At 38.4% G+C, this 20,878-nt stretch overlaps 1 protein-coding gene across 2 annotated transcripts in view; it reads left to right on the forward strand.

Moving 5' to 3' along the window:
- Positions 1-1,422: 1,422 nt before the first annotated feature.
- LOC145469684 (dnaJ homolog subfamily C member 13-like) overlaps positions 1,423-20,878 on the forward strand; it is a 40,465-nt gene continuing 21,009 nt past the window's right edge. For both annotated transcript variants that reach the window (XR_014042357.1, XM_081453452.1), the window contains exons 1-32: positions 1,423-1,619; positions 1,738-1,813; positions 3,427-3,502; positions 3,886-3,959; positions 4,058-4,102; positions 4,602-4,658; positions 4,897-4,986; positions 5,518-5,571; positions 5,929-6,011; positions 6,440-6,499; positions 7,540-7,603; positions 9,262-9,357; positions 9,884-9,975; positions 10,099-10,184; positions 10,492-10,572; positions 10,924-11,000; positions 11,120-11,186; positions 11,511-11,616; positions 12,236-12,335; positions 13,133-13,240; positions 14,046-14,119; positions 14,563-14,644; positions 14,933-14,989; positions 15,533-15,654; positions 16,100-16,175; positions 16,694-16,732; positions 17,326-17,382; positions 18,451-18,543; positions 18,834-18,913; positions 19,736-19,781; positions 19,949-20,008; positions 20,722-20,867. Coding sequence is in view for 1 of the 2 variants with exons in the window: in XM_081453452.1 (XP_081309578.1) it covers positions 1,552-1,619; positions 1,738-1,813; positions 3,427-3,502; positions 3,886-3,959; positions 4,058-4,102; positions 4,602-4,658; positions 4,897-4,986; positions 5,518-5,571; positions 5,929-6,011; positions 6,440-6,499; positions 7,540-7,603; positions 9,262-9,357; positions 9,884-9,975; positions 10,099-10,184; positions 10,492-10,572; positions 10,924-11,000; positions 11,120-11,186; positions 11,511-11,616; positions 12,236-12,335; positions 13,133-13,240; positions 14,046-14,119; positions 14,563-14,644; positions 14,933-14,989; positions 15,533-15,654; positions 16,100-16,175; positions 16,694-16,732; positions 17,326-17,382; positions 18,451-18,543; positions 18,834-18,913; positions 19,736-19,781; positions 19,949-20,008; positions 20,722-20,867 (2,492 nt within the window). In the remaining variant the exon portion in view is untranslated. The remainder of the gene's footprint in view (positions 1,620-1,737; positions 1,814-3,426; positions 3,503-3,885; positions 3,960-4,057; positions 4,103-4,601; positions 4,659-4,896; positions 4,987-5,517; positions 5,572-5,928; positions 6,012-6,439; positions 6,500-7,539; positions 7,604-9,261; positions 9,358-9,883; positions 9,976-10,098; positions 10,185-10,491; positions 10,573-10,923; positions 11,001-11,119; positions 11,187-11,510; positions 11,617-12,235; positions 12,336-13,132; positions 13,241-14,045; positions 14,120-14,562; positions 14,645-14,932; positions 14,990-15,532; positions 15,655-16,099; positions 16,176-16,693; positions 16,733-17,325; positions 17,383-18,450; positions 18,544-18,833; positions 18,914-19,735; positions 19,782-19,948; positions 20,009-20,721; positions 20,868-20,878) is intronic.

Raw genomic sequence — 20,878 nt, forward strand, 5'->3', positions numbered from 1 at the left:
AATTTCAAAGCACGACTTCAGAATGATCGAGGTTACCCAGGTAGAATTGTAGGAAAACACCTCTCATAGGTTAAATTCTCTGATAGAAAAGAGTCGCTAGCACAGAAGAACAAAACTGCACCAAAGAAAATACAGTACTGCCCTTTGTAAAGTAATGCGACCCAGTGTTACCTAACCTAAAGGACACACCCATGGGGAAATGGCATCTTATACAGAATCAACCACAACTAAGAGAAATCCATCAGGAGCCCCCTCCCTCTGCCCCTGCCCCCCCCTCCCTCTTTCGCCCTGATCCCATATCGCAAGGGAAAATCCCTAAAAGACATCCTAGAAAAGCTGAGCAGTGAAGGGCTTCAGAACCAGTTCATCTGCGAACTGCAGGATTCGTGCAGGCCCGTCAACACTTTTTCTATTCTGTAGGACTGCAACTGAGGAGAGCAACAGGTCTTTCGTCGGGGAAAAATGAGATGATCGCCCAGGGAGATGCAACAAAGAAACCTAAAACAATGACAGATCATCAACACACACCTCAGAAATAGGCAAGTGACCATACATTTACCAATTAATAATGGTAATAAGACTGAGTGGAGTCCAATTCGGTCTGTAATCACACGAGTAATAAATAAAATCGGACGACCGCGAAGCGGAAGTCCGATTTGTTAATCACGAGTTTGATTACAGACTGAATTGGACGACATGATGTCCTGTTACCAGTTAATCATAAAAAATTACAATTTCTCACAAAAGTAAAAGTTTCATTTGAAAAAGAGCTTTTAATAGTCATTTTTGAATATAATTAAAATATGGAGAATAGCTTGCAAAATGGCTGTTAAGTTTCTTTTAAAACAGTCACCAGAGACTAAACCTCCACAATTTTACATACAACTTTGCAGATTAATTAGAGCAAAGTACAACAGTTTATGCACCAACCACATTTGAGGAAATTGTAATTGTTATGATTAACTTAAAAATACCGTTGTTTAGCTATGCAGTGACCGAGGCAACTGCAAAAGTCTGATGTAATACGTTTATAGCTTGAGAGAAGGCTAGTGTCTTATCAGGGATAAACATCACCTTGTACCACAGTTAAGATTACTTTGGAACGCGGCGGGTTCGGGATGGCGGGATGGAGGACAAATTGGTGGCGGGAAGCCAGATTTAGACCCTCCAATTAGTCTCGAGAGCAAGCTGATTTTACAACACGTGTTTCATGTGCCCGTGTTTCAGCATGCTATAAAATTTGAAAATAGATTATAGTATATTTCACTCTGTAATGTTATTGTAAGTATGTTTTTTAACGTTTTAAATTTAGTAATTTTTAAAGGTCCCCACTGGTTATGCTCCCTTGCCGCCATGTATATGGACTGAGAAAAACTGGATCTAGGTGAGGGGTCTGGGTCCAAGTCTGGGTCCTCACTACTACAACGGTTGCGCAGTAGTAACAACTGAGGCCAAGATGGCCGACCCTTCCCCCTGATACTAGAGGAAGGACGTGAAAACGTTCCTTCCTGTCAAAGATTTGTTCAGATTTAAGTGACATTGTACCGCAAGATGGCTACAGTCTGGGGCAACGAGGACGTGGCCTGCTATTTCACCACAAAGCATTCGTGGCGCGGCAAGTGAGTGAAGTCTTGGAAGTAAAATCGACGCAGCTGCCATCACATGTTAAAGTTGTGTCGTCGTAGTCTTCAACTTGATTACTCTTTTATCAGCTGATTTTCTCGCTGTCCCTTGCAGGTACAAGAGGATCTTTTCCATCGGGACGAAAGGAATAACTACCTACAACCCTTCGAATCTGGAGGTCACAAATCAGGTGAGAATGTACAGTAATATAAGCTGGGACATGTGATTGTCATGGACTTGGGTGCATTCATGAAATCGATCCTATGATGTCATTTTTCCGTACGAGGTATTCCACCTCAGATTTGTCAAAGTGAGTCTTGCCTTTCTGATTATAGCTTCCACCAAATGATTTCTTTGGCTGTTCACTACAACTTTTAACGCGAAATGCAAACTGAAAACCTGGCTTGTGTTAAGTTTTAATGGGTCCTTAAAGTTTCATCAAGAGGTCTAATTTATCCACACTTAATTCAACTTTAATAGCATGCATACCTAGAACGTCACTATATCGACCTATCAGAGTTTAATACTTTGAATTATCAGATGCAAAATATCAAATAAATGGAAGTATTTGTCCTCTTCTAGACAGAAACTTTCAATTCTTTTATTGTTGCACTTTTTATGTGACTGTGCATTAGCTAATAATACATCATTACTCAAATTACTTACATGAGCATTTGGAAAATGAAATGGTGAATGGAAATTGCATAGGAAACAACAGTTGTCAATACTGAGGTGTTCAAATTTGTTCCACACTAGCTGTCTCTAGTTCTCTCTGACTTATTCAGTGGAAAACAAGATGAGGTTCTGGGTAGTGCGTGTTTGGGCAAAAACAGTCATGTGCTATGTAAAAGAAATATTACCTGTAGGCTAGAGGGGTTATCTATGTGATGTGACTTGTTCAAAAATAGTTTTCTCTTGATACCAAAAATGAAACCTACACCCTACATTGTCAAGTTGCATATACATTGAACAGAATTAGAAGTGTACAGTGTACATTCATATACCCCATCTTCTTCTCCTCCCTCTTTCCCTCCACCTCTTATCCCCCTACCTTCACACTGAAAGTAGGATAATGTTTAGTGTGGCATCTGATGCTACTGAGGCTCGTAAAAACTTTAATTCCAGTTTAACCTTGAAGGTTCAGACTCAAATTTTGCTTGCCTTGGACAAATCTCAGTTTACTTTTTTTATTTAGTTGGTAGATGACTTGCCTGGGCTCCTGCCCCTTGGGCAAGTGAAAATGAAAAGTAACTTGCCTGGCAGGAAAATCTACTTGTCTCGACTGACTGGACAGTCATGCAAGTTCTGCTACCATGTATTGTTATTTTATTGTATCAACCAGTCTCATGATTACATGTACATGTACTTGTTGTATATACTTGGTAATACTGGAGATTCATATTTTTTTTTCTTTGTCTCATGCTTGTGATAAGAAAATTTAAATCTTTCTCGGTGATTTATAGAGTTTGAGCAACCAGACAAAAAAAAATCTAGAGTTACCTTTGATGTAGGCTGGATTACCACTGCTCTCACTTTCGGGGAGGATCATAGACTGGACTCAAGTGAACGGCAGAAATTGAGCGTTTCTTTTGGTTCAGCACTCCATACTGTACATGGGAACCACAGGTAGCAAATGATCTACCTGTCAGATTGTTTCCAGATGCAGAAGCTGGGTATAGAGCTCAGTGCTGATACTGTAGGCTTTTTGGCCTGAACATGTGACATGTGAATCCACAAGTCCACCAACACTAGACATACTGTAGCTTCAGGTTTTGATATCAGTTGTCTTCTTGTTATTTTTAGTGGGCCTACAATGACTTCTGCAGAATTGCACCCAGTGCCAAAGCAGCTAATGAGCTTATCATTACGATGAAGAAAAGTGAGTTAAATGTCTATTCGATAGTAAAATTTTGACACTAAGTCCTAGGCTTGTATTCGTTCAAGGTAAGGTAAGGTAAGGTAACTTTATTTTAAGTCATAAATGTGGGGAGTGGTTGCCCAATCTCCCGAGCCAGGGGCTCATGATGAAAGTGCACAACTAAATCATTTGTGTAGTGAATGTATTTTCCAGTAAGCAGAACTGGTAATCATCTTGTTAAAAAATACCTAAGTAACCAACAGCTCTTTTACTTACTGATGTCTTTAAAGGGAGCTTTGCACTGAGTCTCCTTAATCTCTATGGTGTAACATCTTGAATTCTCTGTGAAAGAACTTCAATGTACATGTAAATTCATGTTTTTAAATTATTTGTTTATTTTTCAGCTGGTGCAAGTAAGAAAATCCAGAGCATGACATTTTCTACAGAACACAGAGCTGATCTATTAACTGAAGCGCTAGTACGTTCATTTGAATTTTCAGTTAATAAGTTTGTCTTTCACACAGAAATTGTTGTCCTGTTATCACCATTGTTCAATAATAATAATTCCTCTTGCAGCGATTTCGCAAAGAATTCTCAGACTTCAAAGCAGGAAGTGAAGTGGTAAGTTGTTAAAATAGAATGCAGATACTGGAGTACTTCTTACCAGTGACTAATAAAATTACTAGAGTACCTTCCTGCTTGTAAAATACTACTAGATGTGGAGAGAACTTAGCCTCAGACTCTCTAGGCAAGGATGGAGCAATGACAAAGTGAGAAGTAATAGGAGGAGAACCCAGCCCCCTCAGCCACCTCATCACTTGTGGCCCAGTCCCTTCTTGGCCCTTGTGGCCATGGTCAGATTCTTCTTAGCCTTTCCTTCCAGGTGGAGCCTGTATCCTTCACAGGCTATGGTGCGCTTGACTGTGTAATTCGTTATGATCTGATATGTATCTCTGGCCTTAACCTGTAGCTCTTTTGTTAATTAGTACTAAAAATGATACATACAATCATGTTCATACATGTGAATGTTCAATATTCACTAGCAGTACTCGATTCATTTTAGCAGACAAAAGGGAAATCATGAGAAAGCAGAAAAGTTACATGTGAATTGTTTTTCCAGCGTTTCAATGCTTACAAGTATCACTGGAGTGACACAAGACTGCCTGTGGTGCTAGAGGTGAGTGTTATTAACTTGTATTACTTAGAGATAATCAACTGAGTAAAATATTTTAGACTGAGTTGTGACCATAACTAGTATATTGCTGATAAGAATAATTATCTACATTTTACTGTTGATTAAAGACTCAGTATTGACCACTGATGCAAGCTCTCTATTGTTTTCCAATGCTGCACAGTGCAAAATGCATCTTGGCCAAACCTAGGTCTTTAACATTGTTGTTTCTACCTTTTCTTAGGTTACTCCTTGCTCCTTGGACCAAATTGATCCTACAACAAGAGAAAAGCTCTGCTCATATGATTACAAGGAACTGGAAGGAGTTGTACCGGTAGATACATGTACAGTTAATTATTAAGATGTGTCAGAATAGTTGAACGAAGTGAGAATAAAGATTTAATGCACCATAAGCTATCTGCATTATAGAATTCTCAGAAGTAAATTCTTTGGGTATTAAAACATCAATTATATGATGACCCTGTTTTGAAGATATCATGATACCCGACCGCTATTAGTGTATGTACAGTGGGTGAATGTAAATACATCCAGGCATCACATTTTTATGTAGATTGTGTCATCAGTGGTCAGCATGAGTTTTCTGTAGGGCATTTTTCATGCAGTTCTTGTCAGACCTTCCATCTGCTTTGTTGACAGGACAAGGACAAGAAGGTTGCTTCTTTCGTGAGCTTGCTATAGTCAGGAGTTCACTACTTTTGTGACGCATTAGCAGCCACAAAATTTTGATGTTGTTTTTGAGGGGATTACTATTTTCAGAACTTTTCAGTATCTGAAGCTTGCTGGACTTTTATCTACATGTACATGTGTTATACATGTAAACACTGTGTTCTTCATTTGTTTTCAGGTGTCAGACTACCCAGGGGGAATTGCAGTTGTTTATGGCGGTTTTAGTAGACTTGTAAGTGTACATCACATCAGCAGTTTTTAAGTCGCACATCAATCAGGGCAGGGGATGTTTAATGATAGTTTTACATGACCATAGTTAAGTTATCCAATGACTTTGGTAGAAAGAACCTGCTTGCTACAATGTAGTTTTACATGTTGGCTAGTGGCCTTGCCATTTTGAGTGAGATAACTACCTTTGTAAAGTTCAAGCAGACAGACATACATAATAATTATGTTAAGAGGCTGTGGCAGTGTATTTGAAGACTTACTTGCTTTATGTTAATTGTTTGTTTTCTTGTAAATTCTGTGGTCCAAGAGAAGGTTGTACATAACTTACAAAATTTATCATTCTGTTACATCTTTTTTTCAGCATCTCTTTGCACTGGAACAGAGAGATGAGCTAATGAAGAAAATGTCAGAATATGCCATGGCTTATGTTGGTGTCTCAATCAAGTTAGTTGATACTCATTACTTTTCCAATTTAAATTAAATGTGAGTGAAAATAATTAAGACAAGGTTATCTTTGAGACAACGCTGGTCGGTGGTCACCCCTCTGTGTGGCTTAGGGAGGCCTTTGAACCACTGCTGGGAGCATCTTTTGGTTTATAATTTGCATTTGCTTACTTTCTGGCCTTGGAGTAAGGCCATTTTTGCCTGCTGAATTAACAAGTTTTTACTTCTTTCTCTGCCTTTGGTGGTGGCCACTTGCAGTGTTACCATGGATACCTCCTTTCCCATGTCTGATTGCTGCCTAACCCCACTAACTTTAAAGGCACCACACATGATGAGTTCTTGTTTGCTAGGCTAATAAAAGTAATTAAATTACCTACTGGAAATACATTAATGATTCACTGTTGGTATCTGTTCTCTTTCTCCTGCAGACAAAGGAGTAAACCTATAACACATGACCAGTTTCTAAAACACAAATTTGGAAAATTTAGGTAAGTTGATTGCAGCTAGCTATGAGCCTTAGTGAACTGATGTCTTGTTTCACATGCCCAATATTTCCTCTTCTATCTTGAGAAACATCTATGATTCAACCCCAAAAATTTCATACTACTGTACATGTACATGTACATGTGAACTGACATGCTGAACATTCAACACAGTTTAATTCTACGGGAAAGTGCGTCTAAAAAAACCTTGATATGGTGAGGATTTAGTCAAATTCAATGTAATGAGGGTTGGTTTGTAAATTTGAACCTCAGTTGTCACAAACACAATTCCTATTCCCTCCCTTGGCACTGGCGTGGGAGGAGCGGTGGGCTCAAGGTTACATGTAGTTGGCATGACCCTGGATCACGTGGTCTGGGTTCAAGCTGTGGCCAGGGACATTGCAGGGACATTGCAGGGACATTGCAGATATGTCCAGGATTGAATGCTAATGAGATTTAAATACCTTACGATAAGCATCACAAAGTGTTGTCATTGGTAAAAAGTCACCAAAACACACACGATTCTGTCAAATATGAAGTAATATGAAAATGTCAAATAACCCTGCCAAATATGAAGTATTAATTAAACAATACTTGCATTCAATCGTGAACATAAGTGGGACATTGACTTGCATTCTCTGGAAAGACACTCTACTCTCACAGCTAGTAGTTCTATCATCCCAGGTATAGAAATGGCTACCAGCAAATTTAAACCTGGGGGTACTATCCTGGGATGGACAAGCATTCTATCCATGGGGAGTAAAAATACTCCCACATGTAGTTCCTTCCTGCTGCAGAAACCAGGATAAGCTCTGACTCTGCATGTATGTACATGTATGAGCCACTTGGCTGTTATCAGGACTCAGAAAAAGCTCTGTCTGGTCATCCGGGATAAGTAGATTCTCCTTCTGGGCATGTACCTTTTCATTCTCACTTGCCCAGTGGGCAAGGGATCAGGCAAGTCATCTACCGACTAAATCTTTACGTTACCTGCCCTTGCTTCCATACCATTGTATTTATATTACATGTACATATCTCTCCTACAGTGAAGATGAACATATCACATCATTAGCTGAGTTTAAAGTCCAAAAAATATCACCAAGACATCATGTAAGTTGGCAGCAAATTGTTATTATCCAAATTAGAATTGAATATCCCTCACCAGTATCCCTCATCTATGTGTATCAACCTACTTGCAGGAGAAAAGACCTGCTGACAGCTGTCGAGAATGAGCCAGTTGTCAGAATTACTTTCAATTAATACTTCTCTGTATGATACTTATACCAGTTATACAATGGACATGTAATCTGCCAAATGTACATGTACATGTAACTCCTCTTTGAACTTTTATGTTGACTTGTTAACCACGCGGCCATGGGCCGAGCGTGGTTCATGTTCTACCCTTGGTTTATTTTTTTAAATTTTTTTTTTGTCGGAGACCTGACGCAGATCTCCACTCGGCCAACTTTGAATTACGCAATCTGTAATGTTTACTCGCCAAACCTTGTTTCTTCAGGGTCAACAGAAATCTCAGATTACAAAATCACGCCGAACCTACACGTTGCAAAAAAATCTCTTCAAAACCCTGACATCAAAGCGATATATCACTTTAGCGTTAATAACTACCACACATCGGCAGAAGGTAAATCTATTCCTTAACAATCCAGCTTTATCGTGCTAAAATTTCAGCGAAATCAAACAAAACCAGAATTACTTAGAATTTTTTTTGTGACCTCACTCCCCAGACTTGACCTAACAAAGGGAGCCACGGTCGCCCATAGCAACCGAAAAACACGAACATAACAAAGCCGACATTTTGGCCAAAAAACTCCAGAATTATCGCCTGAGAGCTTAAACTTGACTGGGAACATCTTTTTCGAACTTTTTTCAACTCATTTAGACGAAAGAATGGCCTCGGCGGGCTACAAAAATGACCTAGAGAAAAAATAGAACAAGACAGCAGAACAAACCGATAATATTTCACCGCGTGGCTTTCGGCACGAAAACAAAAATACAGCTTACTTCTGGATAAATTCAGCCTTAGAAGCCACCAACTGGTCCCATATTACTTTCTGTATCCTTACAAATGTCCTGACTTCCATCTCCGAAAGATTTTGCCCCAATTTTGAGCAAATAAACATTTCGCCGACAGTGACCACCATTACGGTGGCTTGCATACTAAATTAGCTAACTTGACAAAATTCTCCCGAGGGGGGAGGATGTGACGAAAAGAGCTGAAAAATGGCCTGTAATTGGCTAATGATGAGATCTTCCCACTGTCCAAATTTGGTGAGAATCGAAAGTAACGCCAATTTTCTGTCACGTTTTCAATCTGTAGCCACTGGAGTGACCAAAATCGATACATCGGTCGGGATAGAGTTTCATTATTAAATTACATGACTTGTGTGACTACTTTGCTACCCCTTTACTCGTGGAAAACACCAATCAAATTTAATCATGTCTTTAAAGAAAGAAAGCTGTTGTTAATAGTGGTATTATCGTGTGGTTCATATTGTTCATGACCATACATATCCCGAAGAAAGTTCTAGATTAGGACCATTACGTCATCGGAGATTTGTCAACGGCTACCACTGATGGTGCAATAATACAGTTTGTGTTGATCAAGTGATGTGATGTCTACAGTAAGAAAAGAATCATCAGTGACTGCTTTGAAATGTGCACTACATTCCGACGGTAGTACTAAGCAAACAGTTAAATTTTAAAAGTGCGGTTATAAGATCTAAAAGATCTTCTTGTTTTTTTTACAGGATCCTGTAGTCCGCACCTTGTGTTTATCAGAGACATGTATCATAGAAAGAGATCCTGCAACGTACATCATTGTCAGCTGTCATCCACTTTCTGATGTAAGATCTACATAAATTTTATATAACTTAGTAAATGTATGTTGTGCAATGCAGCAGCATGAATTAAAGGTACTTAATAATTTTCAGCCAAGGGACTCTTTTTGCCAACACTTACATTGTAACTTCAGCAAGCTAGTCCATTGAAGGTTACTCCTACTCTTGATTATGTTAATATTTGATTTGTTCTTCTTTAGTATAGTTTTCAATTGAGTGTCTTAAAACCAAAACCAAACTAATTACTTACCAATTAAACTACTCAGCCAATCTCCAACCATAGTATTTAAAACCAAAACCAGTTCTAACCAAAGTAATTGCCTGTTTACTTTCAACACTCAATTGACAATCGCTCTAAAGAACTAAAATGTAAGTTTTATATTACATATGATCACACAGATACATGTACAGTACTTACTGTGAGGTTTACTCTGAATTCTCAACACCTCTGCTTAACAATGTGGTGATATTGTGAGAGGAAAATGGATTTTGACCACTTGAGAGTAATCAACTGTTGATGTTCTGTCAACAGGTTTTTGCCATTATTCGCAGTACCGAAAATCCTCAGATGTTTGCTGTGGAGTTCATCCGTGGAGCCACAAAGAAATTCATGTCAACTGAGAGGTACTGTATGATGTAAACAAACGTAAATGGTAAAAATCAATAAGAAGAGAAGGAAAGTTGTTGCTTGTGTATTAGGGCAACTCTCAGCATGTTCACGAACGTATTTCTGATCATTTCCTTTAGGGATTCTTTGCTGGCCAGTTTGCTCGACGGTGTCCGTGCCAGTGGCAACAGAGATGTCTGTGTCAAAGTGAAACCAACTAAGAGAGGTTTGTTTGTTTGTTGTTCCCATTTCATCACCTCCAGATTGGAGAAACATGTCGATCAACTGGTGTCCTGTCTCAAACAAGACTTATCCAAGTTCATCCTACATATGTATGTGTACATGTAGTTTTTTTGTACCTGAATCTACATGTATTAACTGTAAAGTTCATGTGAATTAAAGAAAAATTTATGGATGAACATATTGGTTCATCTAGTGATTTAAAGTGAGACACTTAGGGATAACATTGTTTCATAAAAAAAAACAGGTTTAGGAACATTTATGGGAAAACCTCATATTTGTTCTTACTGCAGGTTTCAGATTTGCTCCGGTCATATCAACTGTGGATGAGGAAGTTGAAAGTCAACATCTGAGATTTCTTGCTGTTCCTCCAGGTAGAACAGTTTTTGACAATTTAAACCAAATTGTTCCAAAATCATGGTTTGTGGAAGTCTGCCTGTCTGTCTGTCTGCCTGTCTGTCTGTCTGCCTGTCTGCCTGTCTGTCTGTCTGTCTGTATGTCTGTATGTCTATATGTCTGTTTATCTGCCTGTCTGTCTGTCTGTCTGTCTGTTTGTCTTTCTGTCTGTCTGTGTTTCTGTTTGGTTAGAATGCCATACTTGTATCGAGTTAGGGAAAGGGTTAGAATTAAAAGTAATCAACCTCTGTTTTCTGATTTGCATAATTTAGTAGTTTTTCGTTTTTGTTTTTTAAGTAGAAACCTCACCCATACTTTTCCTCTCCCAGCCACATTTGCAGAAGCAGTAGAAAGGTTTAACAGCAACATCCCTTACAATGGATTACTTCATGCAGTTACACAAGATGTGAGTAAAATGTACACTACATAGCTCTGCCTTTTTTGTTAGAGTGTCCTTGTTTTTACTATTATCAGTTTTTTGGTAGTTTTTTTAATAGCCAGTTTCTTTTTTGTTCATATCTGCAGGGGCTGTTTGCTGAGAACAAAGAAAAGCTTATAACAGGAGCAATCACAGCACTGTTAGCAATGGAAGGTACTGTAACTGATGAAATCACTCTATCAAATTAATAAATAAATAGTTATTGATAATGGATTGAAAGGGCAGATGTAATAATTTATGATAAACTGCCTTCTGATATATCTAGAAAAGACAAATTTATTACACTACGTCTGTAATATTATTTTTCATAATTAAATACACAGCACATACAAAGCATATTTTATGTGTATGATAACAAGTATCTTTCATAGATAATAATTATCTAGACCTAAAGAGTAGTAATTTCTAGTAATAATAAGCCCAAGAATATACTACAAAAGATCATATTAATATTACTAATTTATCTTTTACATGTAGGTGATCAAAGCACCATCACTGTTGAAGATCTTGAAGGACAGTTTCAAGCCATTAGGAGACTTGTTGCTTCAAAAGCAGGATTTCAAGCCTTCACAACTCTACCCAAGTAAGATATACATATGTACGAGTTATTGACCAAGTGTGAGGTCAAGATGAACTGATATTGGCCAAGTTTTTTTTTTTTTTTTTTTTGCAAGCCTGGTCTATAAAGGATTTATTAAATGGCTTTCGGGGAAATTTTTGTCGTGGGAGACAGCGGATAATCCTGTGCGGGTGAAATAGTGCCATCTTGCCTGCTCAGATGGCCAATCACATTGCAAGATTTGGTTTATCTTGCCTACTCACAGAGCTAGCTGTATAATAATCACTTTTACAGCAGAAAGATAACAGACAGGCTGACTTTTGACCTTGTACACCTTGTACACTTGATGCTTATAATAAGACCTGGCACCTGCTGGAGCTCCGACACATATTCTGTTGTGTATCACCTGTATAATGCTGCCTAGCAGTTTTTAAAATTCGTTGTCTAGAGGAAACCGAGGACTGTGTGCCTCTCCTAGTGCTCTCTGACGGGTGCTGCAGCATGGTATGGTTGTTGAAAGATCTGTTCTCCACTTTTCCTTGTTGTCTTGAGTAGTGTTCATAACACATGAGCTGGCAAGTATTATGATTTTTATTTGCATCATAGGATGAGAGTTAATTATGTTGCATTCTTCACATACCAGGTTCAGAGACAAGCTTGGTGTGAAGGTTGTTAAAGCACTGAAAAGAAATGATGATGGAGTAACGCATGCTGCAATTGACATGCTCTGTGCGTTGATGCAGGTATGAGCCCGAAATTTGACACAATCTTGTCCCCAAAGCGCATGTGTTTTTGGTCAGCAAACCTCCTACGCTGTGGGGTGAAATGGACAACTGAAACCAGAAATTCTGGGTTCCAGTTTGATTGTGTGCATATGTCCAAGTTTGATCATGGTTTCTGATCATGTGTAGAGAGAACACAGGCAGGGAGGAAGCTACATGTAAGAAGACACTAAAGCCCCGTCGACACGTATCCGGATATTTTTGAATCCGCAACTTTTTCTTTCTGGATTCAAAGAGAGCGGATTCAAAAATATCCAGACTCGCTGCCGAATTTGCCGGATGCGTGTGGACAGAAGACGTACATGTATCCAGAAAGAAAAAGCTGCAGATTCAAAAATATCTGGATACGTGTGGACGGGGCCCAAGCTGGCTCATTACCAAGCCCATCTGGCTTTTGTGGCCTTGGCAGCCCCAAAGTTAGCCCAAGGTTCTTCTCAGGACTGAGTTTGTTAAGTCCTCCCTCAGCCAGTGAAATTAGGCTGCAGCTGGCTCTTAGCTGCATCCTTTAGAGCAACTTCTGTGATTACTGCTGGCTCAGCGGTCAGTTTTGTTGAGAGAGCTGACTGTATGAGTAAAGTACCAAGTATGTAATAAAATCCTTTCTCTTGTGAAAAAGAGAGATTCTCTTTGAGCAATGTACAGCAGTGAAGAATCAATGATCTACATCTACTGATGTTGATGATGACCATGACTGATGAAGAATCAACAAATACAATGTCAAAACAATCATTACAAATACTTTTGATCTCCTGTTTTAGCCCATGCATGATAACTATGACCTCAGGCAAGAACAGATGAACAAATCATCACTTTTGTCATCAAGAAAATTCCTTGCAACACTCCTAGATATCTTCACTACCCATGTAGTAAGTACTGGTTAAATTGTTTTTAACATTCTTCATGTAAATGTCTTTAGTAGACCTGTACAAAGTCATCTATGTCCAGAAAAAAATGTTTTCACCATTAGAGGCATTAAATGATTTTATTATGTGGCTAGCTCCGTGAGCGGGCAAGATGAATCAAATCCTGCGCTGTGATTGGCTACCCGAGCGGGCAAGATGGGGCTATCTTGCCCGCTCGGGTCTACCCGCCGCGTCCCGCAAGAGAAATTTCCCCGAAGGCCATATAATAAATCCTTTATTGACCAAGCTTGTTTGGTCAAGATGGCTGGATATTGGCCTTGTTCTTTTTTTGTGAGTTTATGGACCTCGACTCCGTCGAGGTCCATAAACACCCAAAAAAAGAACTTGGCCAATATCCAGCCATCTTGACCTCACACTTGGTCAATAACCCATACTTATATGCCAGCTGGCCTTCAAACATTTCCTAACAGCAGGGGTTTCATTGACAGATGGGTATGGGGCAAATTGATGGGCCGTGAGGATGATTTTGCCTGCCTGGTTGGACCATTCTGGTTTGACCATATTAGAGAATTTGAGTTCAAATTGTTTTGCCTGCCTGTGAAAACCAGTTGTACACTTGCTGAAAACGTTGATGAAAACCCTGTAGCAGTTAACAACATTTTAAGTCAGGTTTTTTTAAAGGAAGTGAGCTTTCAATTCACTACATGTTTGAATTCTTTGCAGGGCTTGTGTGACAAAAATAACTGCAGTTTGTGGTAGAAAACGTACTGCTACCATGAAGTAAAATTAAACCTTTTTTCTTTTACAGAACAGAAGCACAGGAGCTCTTGTTGTTAGTTCACTCCTTGACTTCCTGACTTTTGCATTATGTCCACCATACAGGTATAAAAATGTGTATCATTAATATAGATTTTATGAAAAGTAATTGTTACCTTATCGTAATATTTATAATACTTTTATTCCAATGATTACAACTATTGTGACATTACTTCATTTTCAAGAAGACTTGGGATGTGTTACATGCCTGTACATGTATGTGTACATGTACTTTTGAAACATATTATGCCACAAATGAGGCAATTACGTTTGGGCTTAATGTGGGTTATCCACAATACTTGTTACAGTAATTTGCTTCAAAAAGGAAAATACTTATCTAATGTTAAACTCAAGAAAAACCTATCATGCCTTGAACTTAGAAACAACTGCTCCACCTGTAAACTCTGTTCACTTTACAAGATGACTGAGAAGGAACTAGCAAGTGGTTTTAATTTTGTCCATCAATGTAGTGCTGTTCTAAACACAGTCTGTGTTACCTGTATCCACAGTGAAACAACAGAAGGAACTCAGTTCGACACCTTGTTGGAAATGGTTGCGGATCTTGGACGTAACATTTTCAAGTTATTCCAGGTACAGACAGTAACAGTAGGTTTTATTCAGTTTGGTATGTGCCACAGACCACAACTGAGCTGAGTACTTATTGTACACGTACATGTATGTATGATTTGTGCGGTGGATTTTATTTCTGTAGCAAGTGAAGACAGATAAGTTCCTGCCTGTGACTGAAAATGTAGACGTACATGCAATAATGTGTCACACTTCTAAATAAATTTTAGCCTGTTTGGTAAAGCTGTTGGTGTGGCGTAAATAAGCCTAAGGATTGACTTTTTTACTTGGTTTATCTACATTCTTGATCAGCATCCATCAATGGCAATTGTGAAAGGGGCTGGAATGGTAATGAAAGCTGTAATCGAGGTAAGACACAGTACAACGCTCAAAACGTCAGCTTAGCTCACTTTCTACAGTGTTTATTTTACCTCTACTGACTTCAAGTTGGTACATACAGAAGTGTTTCACATGCCCACTGGCACAGCCCAACTTTTTCTTTAGAAACTAATGTAATTTGTAAAACACCATTTACCTTTCTTGGTCGTTAACTGTAGTTTTAATCTTAAAACTATAATTATATGGCACATTGTTGGTTTTCTTCTTGGACCCTCATGAAGCATTGTGAACTTACAATGTACCCTCTGAGTAAAATACATTCACAAAGTGCTGTTGACATTTCCATGCAGGAATGTTAACCAGACTGATGCACATAATTTTTATACATGTAAGCTTTCAAATTACAGTAGTAAGTATGTATCGTTGGTAGGAAAACTCACTTTTCACCAGACAGAGCCCATTTGCCATGAACCTATGACAGTAGTAAACATTAGGGGTGTTTTCTTCAAGCAGTTGCTGCTTATTACCTGAGGAAAGTTTTACAGTCTGTATATATTTGATTCTGTTCTGCAGGAGGGAGACTCGGAGATTGCAGCAAAAATGCAGGATCTTGCCTTGGCTGAAGGAGCCCTGCCTCGTCACCTTCACACAGCAATGTATACTCAGAGCTCAGATAACAGATTACTCACAAACAGGTGAGATCATTATGGTAAAGGTTAGGTCTGCTCAGCTCATACAGCCAGCACTTTACACATTTTATCCTGGCTTCTGCAGCTTTAAGTGACGAAGAATTTTTCAATATCCCCTGGATGGGATGCTAGTCCATCGCAGGGCTATTCCCAGCATTAATTTGCCGGTACCCATTTACATGTATACACCAGTACTAACCTGCTTGCTCAAGGCACCATTGAGAGCAACTCTAGCTTTTTGAGTGCTCTCCAAGCATCTTAATTGCATCACGACCGGATGCAAATCTAAAGTTTTGAGGATTTTATAACATTGCCAATGGTAAAGGCGTAGTGGAGTTAACTTTGTTCACGACATGACAGTGCACAATTGGATTGTGATGCACGCTTACATATACTTAGCTTGAAAGCATGGCTTCATAACTAATCATTCATTGATGATTTTTATCAACAGACAGCTTAGCAGGCACTTGGTTACTCTGTGGGTCACAGGTCATCCCACTGCCATGGGACTTCTGAAGAGGATAATGGTAAAAAACTTACACTTAATCTTTTCTCCCCAGCGCCCACGTGTTTTTGGTCAGTGGTGACCAAACACCCAACGTTCTGGATGAAATAAAAAACCAGAACCAGAAAATCTTGGTTCGGGTTTGATTGTACACATATGTTCAAGTTCAATAACGGTTCCTGATCATGCTAGTATTAGTTAGCTACTCACATCAAATACGTTTATAAGCAATGCATAGGAGTCATGCCGCAGCTTTGTGAGAAATATCATGTTCTTAAAACTGACTTGAAACTTTCAAAGGAAAATTTCCTCTAACATTCATCAGCTTTCTTTAGATTGTTTCATGAACCGTGGAATTGAGTGGTCTAACGCTGGAGGTCGCACTTTCATCGAGCCGTGAAATCATCTCTTTAAACAACATTTTTTAATGTTTTTTGCTCTCTTCCATGTAGACCATGTTTTGTATGCACTAAAATTGTGAGTAATGACGAGAATTTAGGAAGCTAAAATAACGATTATAAATTATTGTCTTGTCTGTAGCCTGCAGGACTCATGAATTATCTCCAGTCAGAAGAAAAGGTATTGTTATTAATCACTTCATGTTTGAAGATGCTGAATTTTTTGTAGGAATAATTCTTTTGGAGATTTTTTCATTAACGAAAGATCCTATAAGAGTTTGGTTATATCATGCTTCAGGCGCAGATCTAGGATAAATGGTGACTGATCTCCGAAATAACGAGTGTCTTCTGGAGGGGTCCAGGGCCATGCTCCCTTGAAAAATGTTCTGGAATTTTTTTCCTAAAGTCCCCTTTTGCCGGGGAGTTCTTGAGTAATTCTGAAATATCTGACCGATTTTCGTAAAACGGTGGAAACCGGTATTGATCTGCCCCTGTGCTTTGTCAATATTTGCCTTGTATTTGTTTTAAATGAAAGAAAGAAAGACCAAGTTCATCTGCAATCGTGGCAATTCCCAGTTGTGGATGATTTTCATTTAAATGCAAAACATCAGTTCCTTTAAATTGCTTGAAATTTTCCAACTAATGAAAGTTGGCTGAGAGATAGTAGCTACACACACATTTGCCAGTAAGGCTGATGAAAATGTTTCTTAACGTTACTAATGTAAATCTAAGATTTAAACTTTGTCTCATGTCTTCTTATTTATTTGATAATAGGTCCCAGAAGCTGAGATTGACAAACTTCATGTCCGAGACAATGTGAAACTTGCTGAAGTAAGCAACAAAAACAATTGTTGGTCCAGCGATATTAGCGATGTATTTGTTTCCTTTTTTTTTTTTTTAAAAATTCTACTGAATTAAGGAGTCTGAATGTAAATTTACATTAGTTTCTGTCACTGTTTTTATTGCGTTCATGCCTTGAGTCCTTAAAGATGTGAGAGTCTAACTGAAAATAATTTTGAAAATACTAGGACAACAGGTTTCTTTATCTCATTGTGCTTTGTTATAAAACGTTGCAAAACAATGTAATTATAACAGTTACCGGTAGTATGGGAATGTAACAAACATATTCAGCAGCTAAAAATACTGAAACAGAATGCTGTAAAACGCCTTTGTGACATCGTTTGTGTGTGTATTATGTTGCTGTGGAGGATTACGCCATTTTAAAGTGATGTCAACGAGTTGTAGCCTCACTGAACAGTTCCTCTCCATACAACGTATATAGAGTGAAACAGTGAAGCCAAAACTGACTGAAATCGTTTTAAGACGGATTCCGCTCAAAGTTCGAGCAATAAGTGCAAAAATCATTTACTAAAAATCTACTCACAACACAGTAACTTTTGGAATACTATTTAAAACAACTCACTTTAGTTCATTTCTCTTATAAGTGACCCCACGATTAAATTCTCAAGCATTCTCGACAAACTTAATGTCAAACCTCGTAAGAATGCTTAAAGCGTGTGTTATTGTGTTTTCAGCTAACACGAAACGTCTGTTTTAATTGAAATATAGATAACTTCAAGTTCAATTTTCTCTCGCGGGGTCAGCTTGAGAGCTGAATTCTCGATAAGTTCGTCTTAGCTGTATTCAAAATATTTTGACGCCATGAGGGTTTTTTGGTAAGTTAATTTTTGCCATTATTGCTCGAACGTTCTGCGGAAATCATCTTAAACAGCATAAACCTCCCCATTCACAAAGTTATTTTAATAAACAAATCAGTCTTCCATGCTACTCGGGCTGCCATTTCCGAGTATAACATTGCTGACTAAATGTAGTATTTTCCTTGATTGATGATTTCTTTGTTATGTCGATGCATTCACCGTAAATTTTTTTTAATCGAAGGATTCATCCAAACCTAAGAAGAACCAGTACTTTGTACAGCTGGATGTTGTGTTGACTCACTGGAGGACAAAGATGGGATTGAAATCAACAGATGTAAGAAAAGCACTCTACAATTCAACGCTTTTTAAAATAAAATTAGAAAAGACAATTGTTGATAGTCACAGAAATTATAGCAAAGGCAGGTCATTAACTTTTACATCAATTATTAATTTCAATGGCGTTCATTTCGCTTTCGAGCTTAGCTTGGAGTAAATCTCTTGATGTTGTATGTAGATGTATGCACGCGCTTGTTAGTGCGCGCACACTAATGACACGAAAATCGTGCGCGGTAGGGACGCGCAATGCAACTCGGAGGAATGACCTTCACCAATGTTTCTCAACAGACAAATCAGAAGCCTGTGATTCTAAGAAAGAGAAGACAAAGAATCAAAAGTGATGCAAACTGGGAACTATTCTACTACAAGTAAGTCATTAACAAGTTACCAACTTCTAATCTCTTGATGCATTATCAAAATTTTATCTAGAGTGTGCATGACAAGAGTAAAGAATATTGTTTTAAACTTGAAGTTAATTTGCCTCATACATTGTACATATCACGCATTCCTCTCCCACTTACACGAGGGAGTTAAGAATTCGTGGCAAGCTCAAAAGATGTCTGCATGGGAGGGTAAGGCCTGGTTCAGATGCCGTGCTTCACATAAGCCGAATCGAGTTCAAAGAATTGAGTTCATGTGAAGTAAGACATCTGAACCAATTTATTAGTTGTCTTCTCGCAGTCACATGTAAAAAGATAAAATAAATGCAGTTAGCCTAATTCTGCTCCTTTTTGCCAACCTTTCGTATATTTTTCACAGGACGGCTTTGGATCGTGCTTTGTTGTTGTTTACTATGTTTACGGGACTGAACTGAGTTCAGCATGTATCAGCGCCGATAGATATGCACTTATATTTCATTGAATTTAGTTCGGCTGGAATTGAGATCGGCGTCCGAATCAATTCAGCTGGTCTAAATCAATTTGGGTCGGCCTAAATTCGAATTTGATTCGGCTCATGTGAAGTACTGCGTCTGAATCGGGCCTAAGAGTTCATGTACCACCAAATACAGACAATGCATGCACGCACATCTCTTTTTCATCTCTAATTAAAATAAATAATGTATAAAATTGAGTGAACCATGAAGCACATTGATAGTTCTGATCCCGTAGTCTTCAAGAAGTCAATATTCTCCTTTCTTTTAGTAGGGACAAATAGAAACGATACCTGACATAATTTCCTTGCATTTTCAGGTTTAATCAAGATCATTCTCAGCCCAACCTCATCTGGAACTACAAGGTGCTCAAGTTTTTTTTGACAGTTTCAGGACAACTTCCATTTCGTTGTTCTGTATGCTACATGAAGTAGGAACTTACATTATAAGGAATTACTGGAATATTTTGATTAAGTTTTACTTTTTCGTCAATGCCGTTTTTGCTTATTTAGTTCAACTGTGTTCTTTGCAGACAAGAGAAGAACTCAGAGAAGCTTTGGAGGCAGAGATGAGAGCATTTGCTGTAGACAGGGTGCGGTATTTGTGTTCTGTTTGCTTGTGCAGTATAACATTACCACATGAAAGTACTGCTCAATAGCTTTCATTTGAATGAACACATACTAGTGTTTCATCCATAGACTTAAAAGTTAGACCCACCTTGTACAGCATAATAAACAGTACCTCATGAAAGTACTGCTCAATAGCTTTCATTTGAATGGTCACACACTAGGGTTTCATCCACAGACTTAAAAGTTAGAACCATCTTGTACAGCATAATAAACAGTACCACATGAAAGTACTGCTCAATAGCTTTCATTTGAATGGTCACACACTAGGGTTTTATCCGCAGACTTAAAAGTTAGAACCATCTTGTACAGCATAATAAACAGTACCACATGAAAGTACTGCTCAATAGCTTTCATTTGAATGGTCACACACTAGGGTTTTATCCGCAGACTTAAAAGTTAGAACCATCTTGTACAGCATAATAAACAGTACCTCATGAAAGTACTGCTCAATAGCTTTCATTTGAATGGTCACACACTAGGGTTTCATCCACAGACTTAAAAGTTAGAACCATCTTGTACAGCATAATAAACAGTACCACATGAAAGTACTGCTCAATAGCTTTCATTTGAATGGTCACACACTAGGGTTTTATCACATATCTAAAAGATAAAACCATCTTTAGCAAAGATGTAAAAAAAAACCTCATAATGACACCTTCTTTCCTTTTCTGCACAGGATCTTGGTTCAAATCATGTCATCTCTTGGAATCACCAAGAGTTTGAAGTACGATATGAGTGTCTCAGCGAAGAAATCAAAATCGGTGACTACTATCTCAGGCTGCTTCTCGAAGAAGAGGAAGGAAAAACGTTGATCCACAATTCGTAAGTGCCAC

The sequence above is a fragment of the Orbicella franksi genome, chromosome 15 (assembly GCF_964199315.1).
Source record: "Orbicella franksi chromosome 15, jaOrbFran1.1, whole genome shotgun sequence".
In the NCBI taxonomy this organism is placed as follows: Eukaryota; Metazoa; Cnidaria; class Anthozoa; order Scleractinia; family Merulinidae; genus Orbicella; species Orbicella franksi.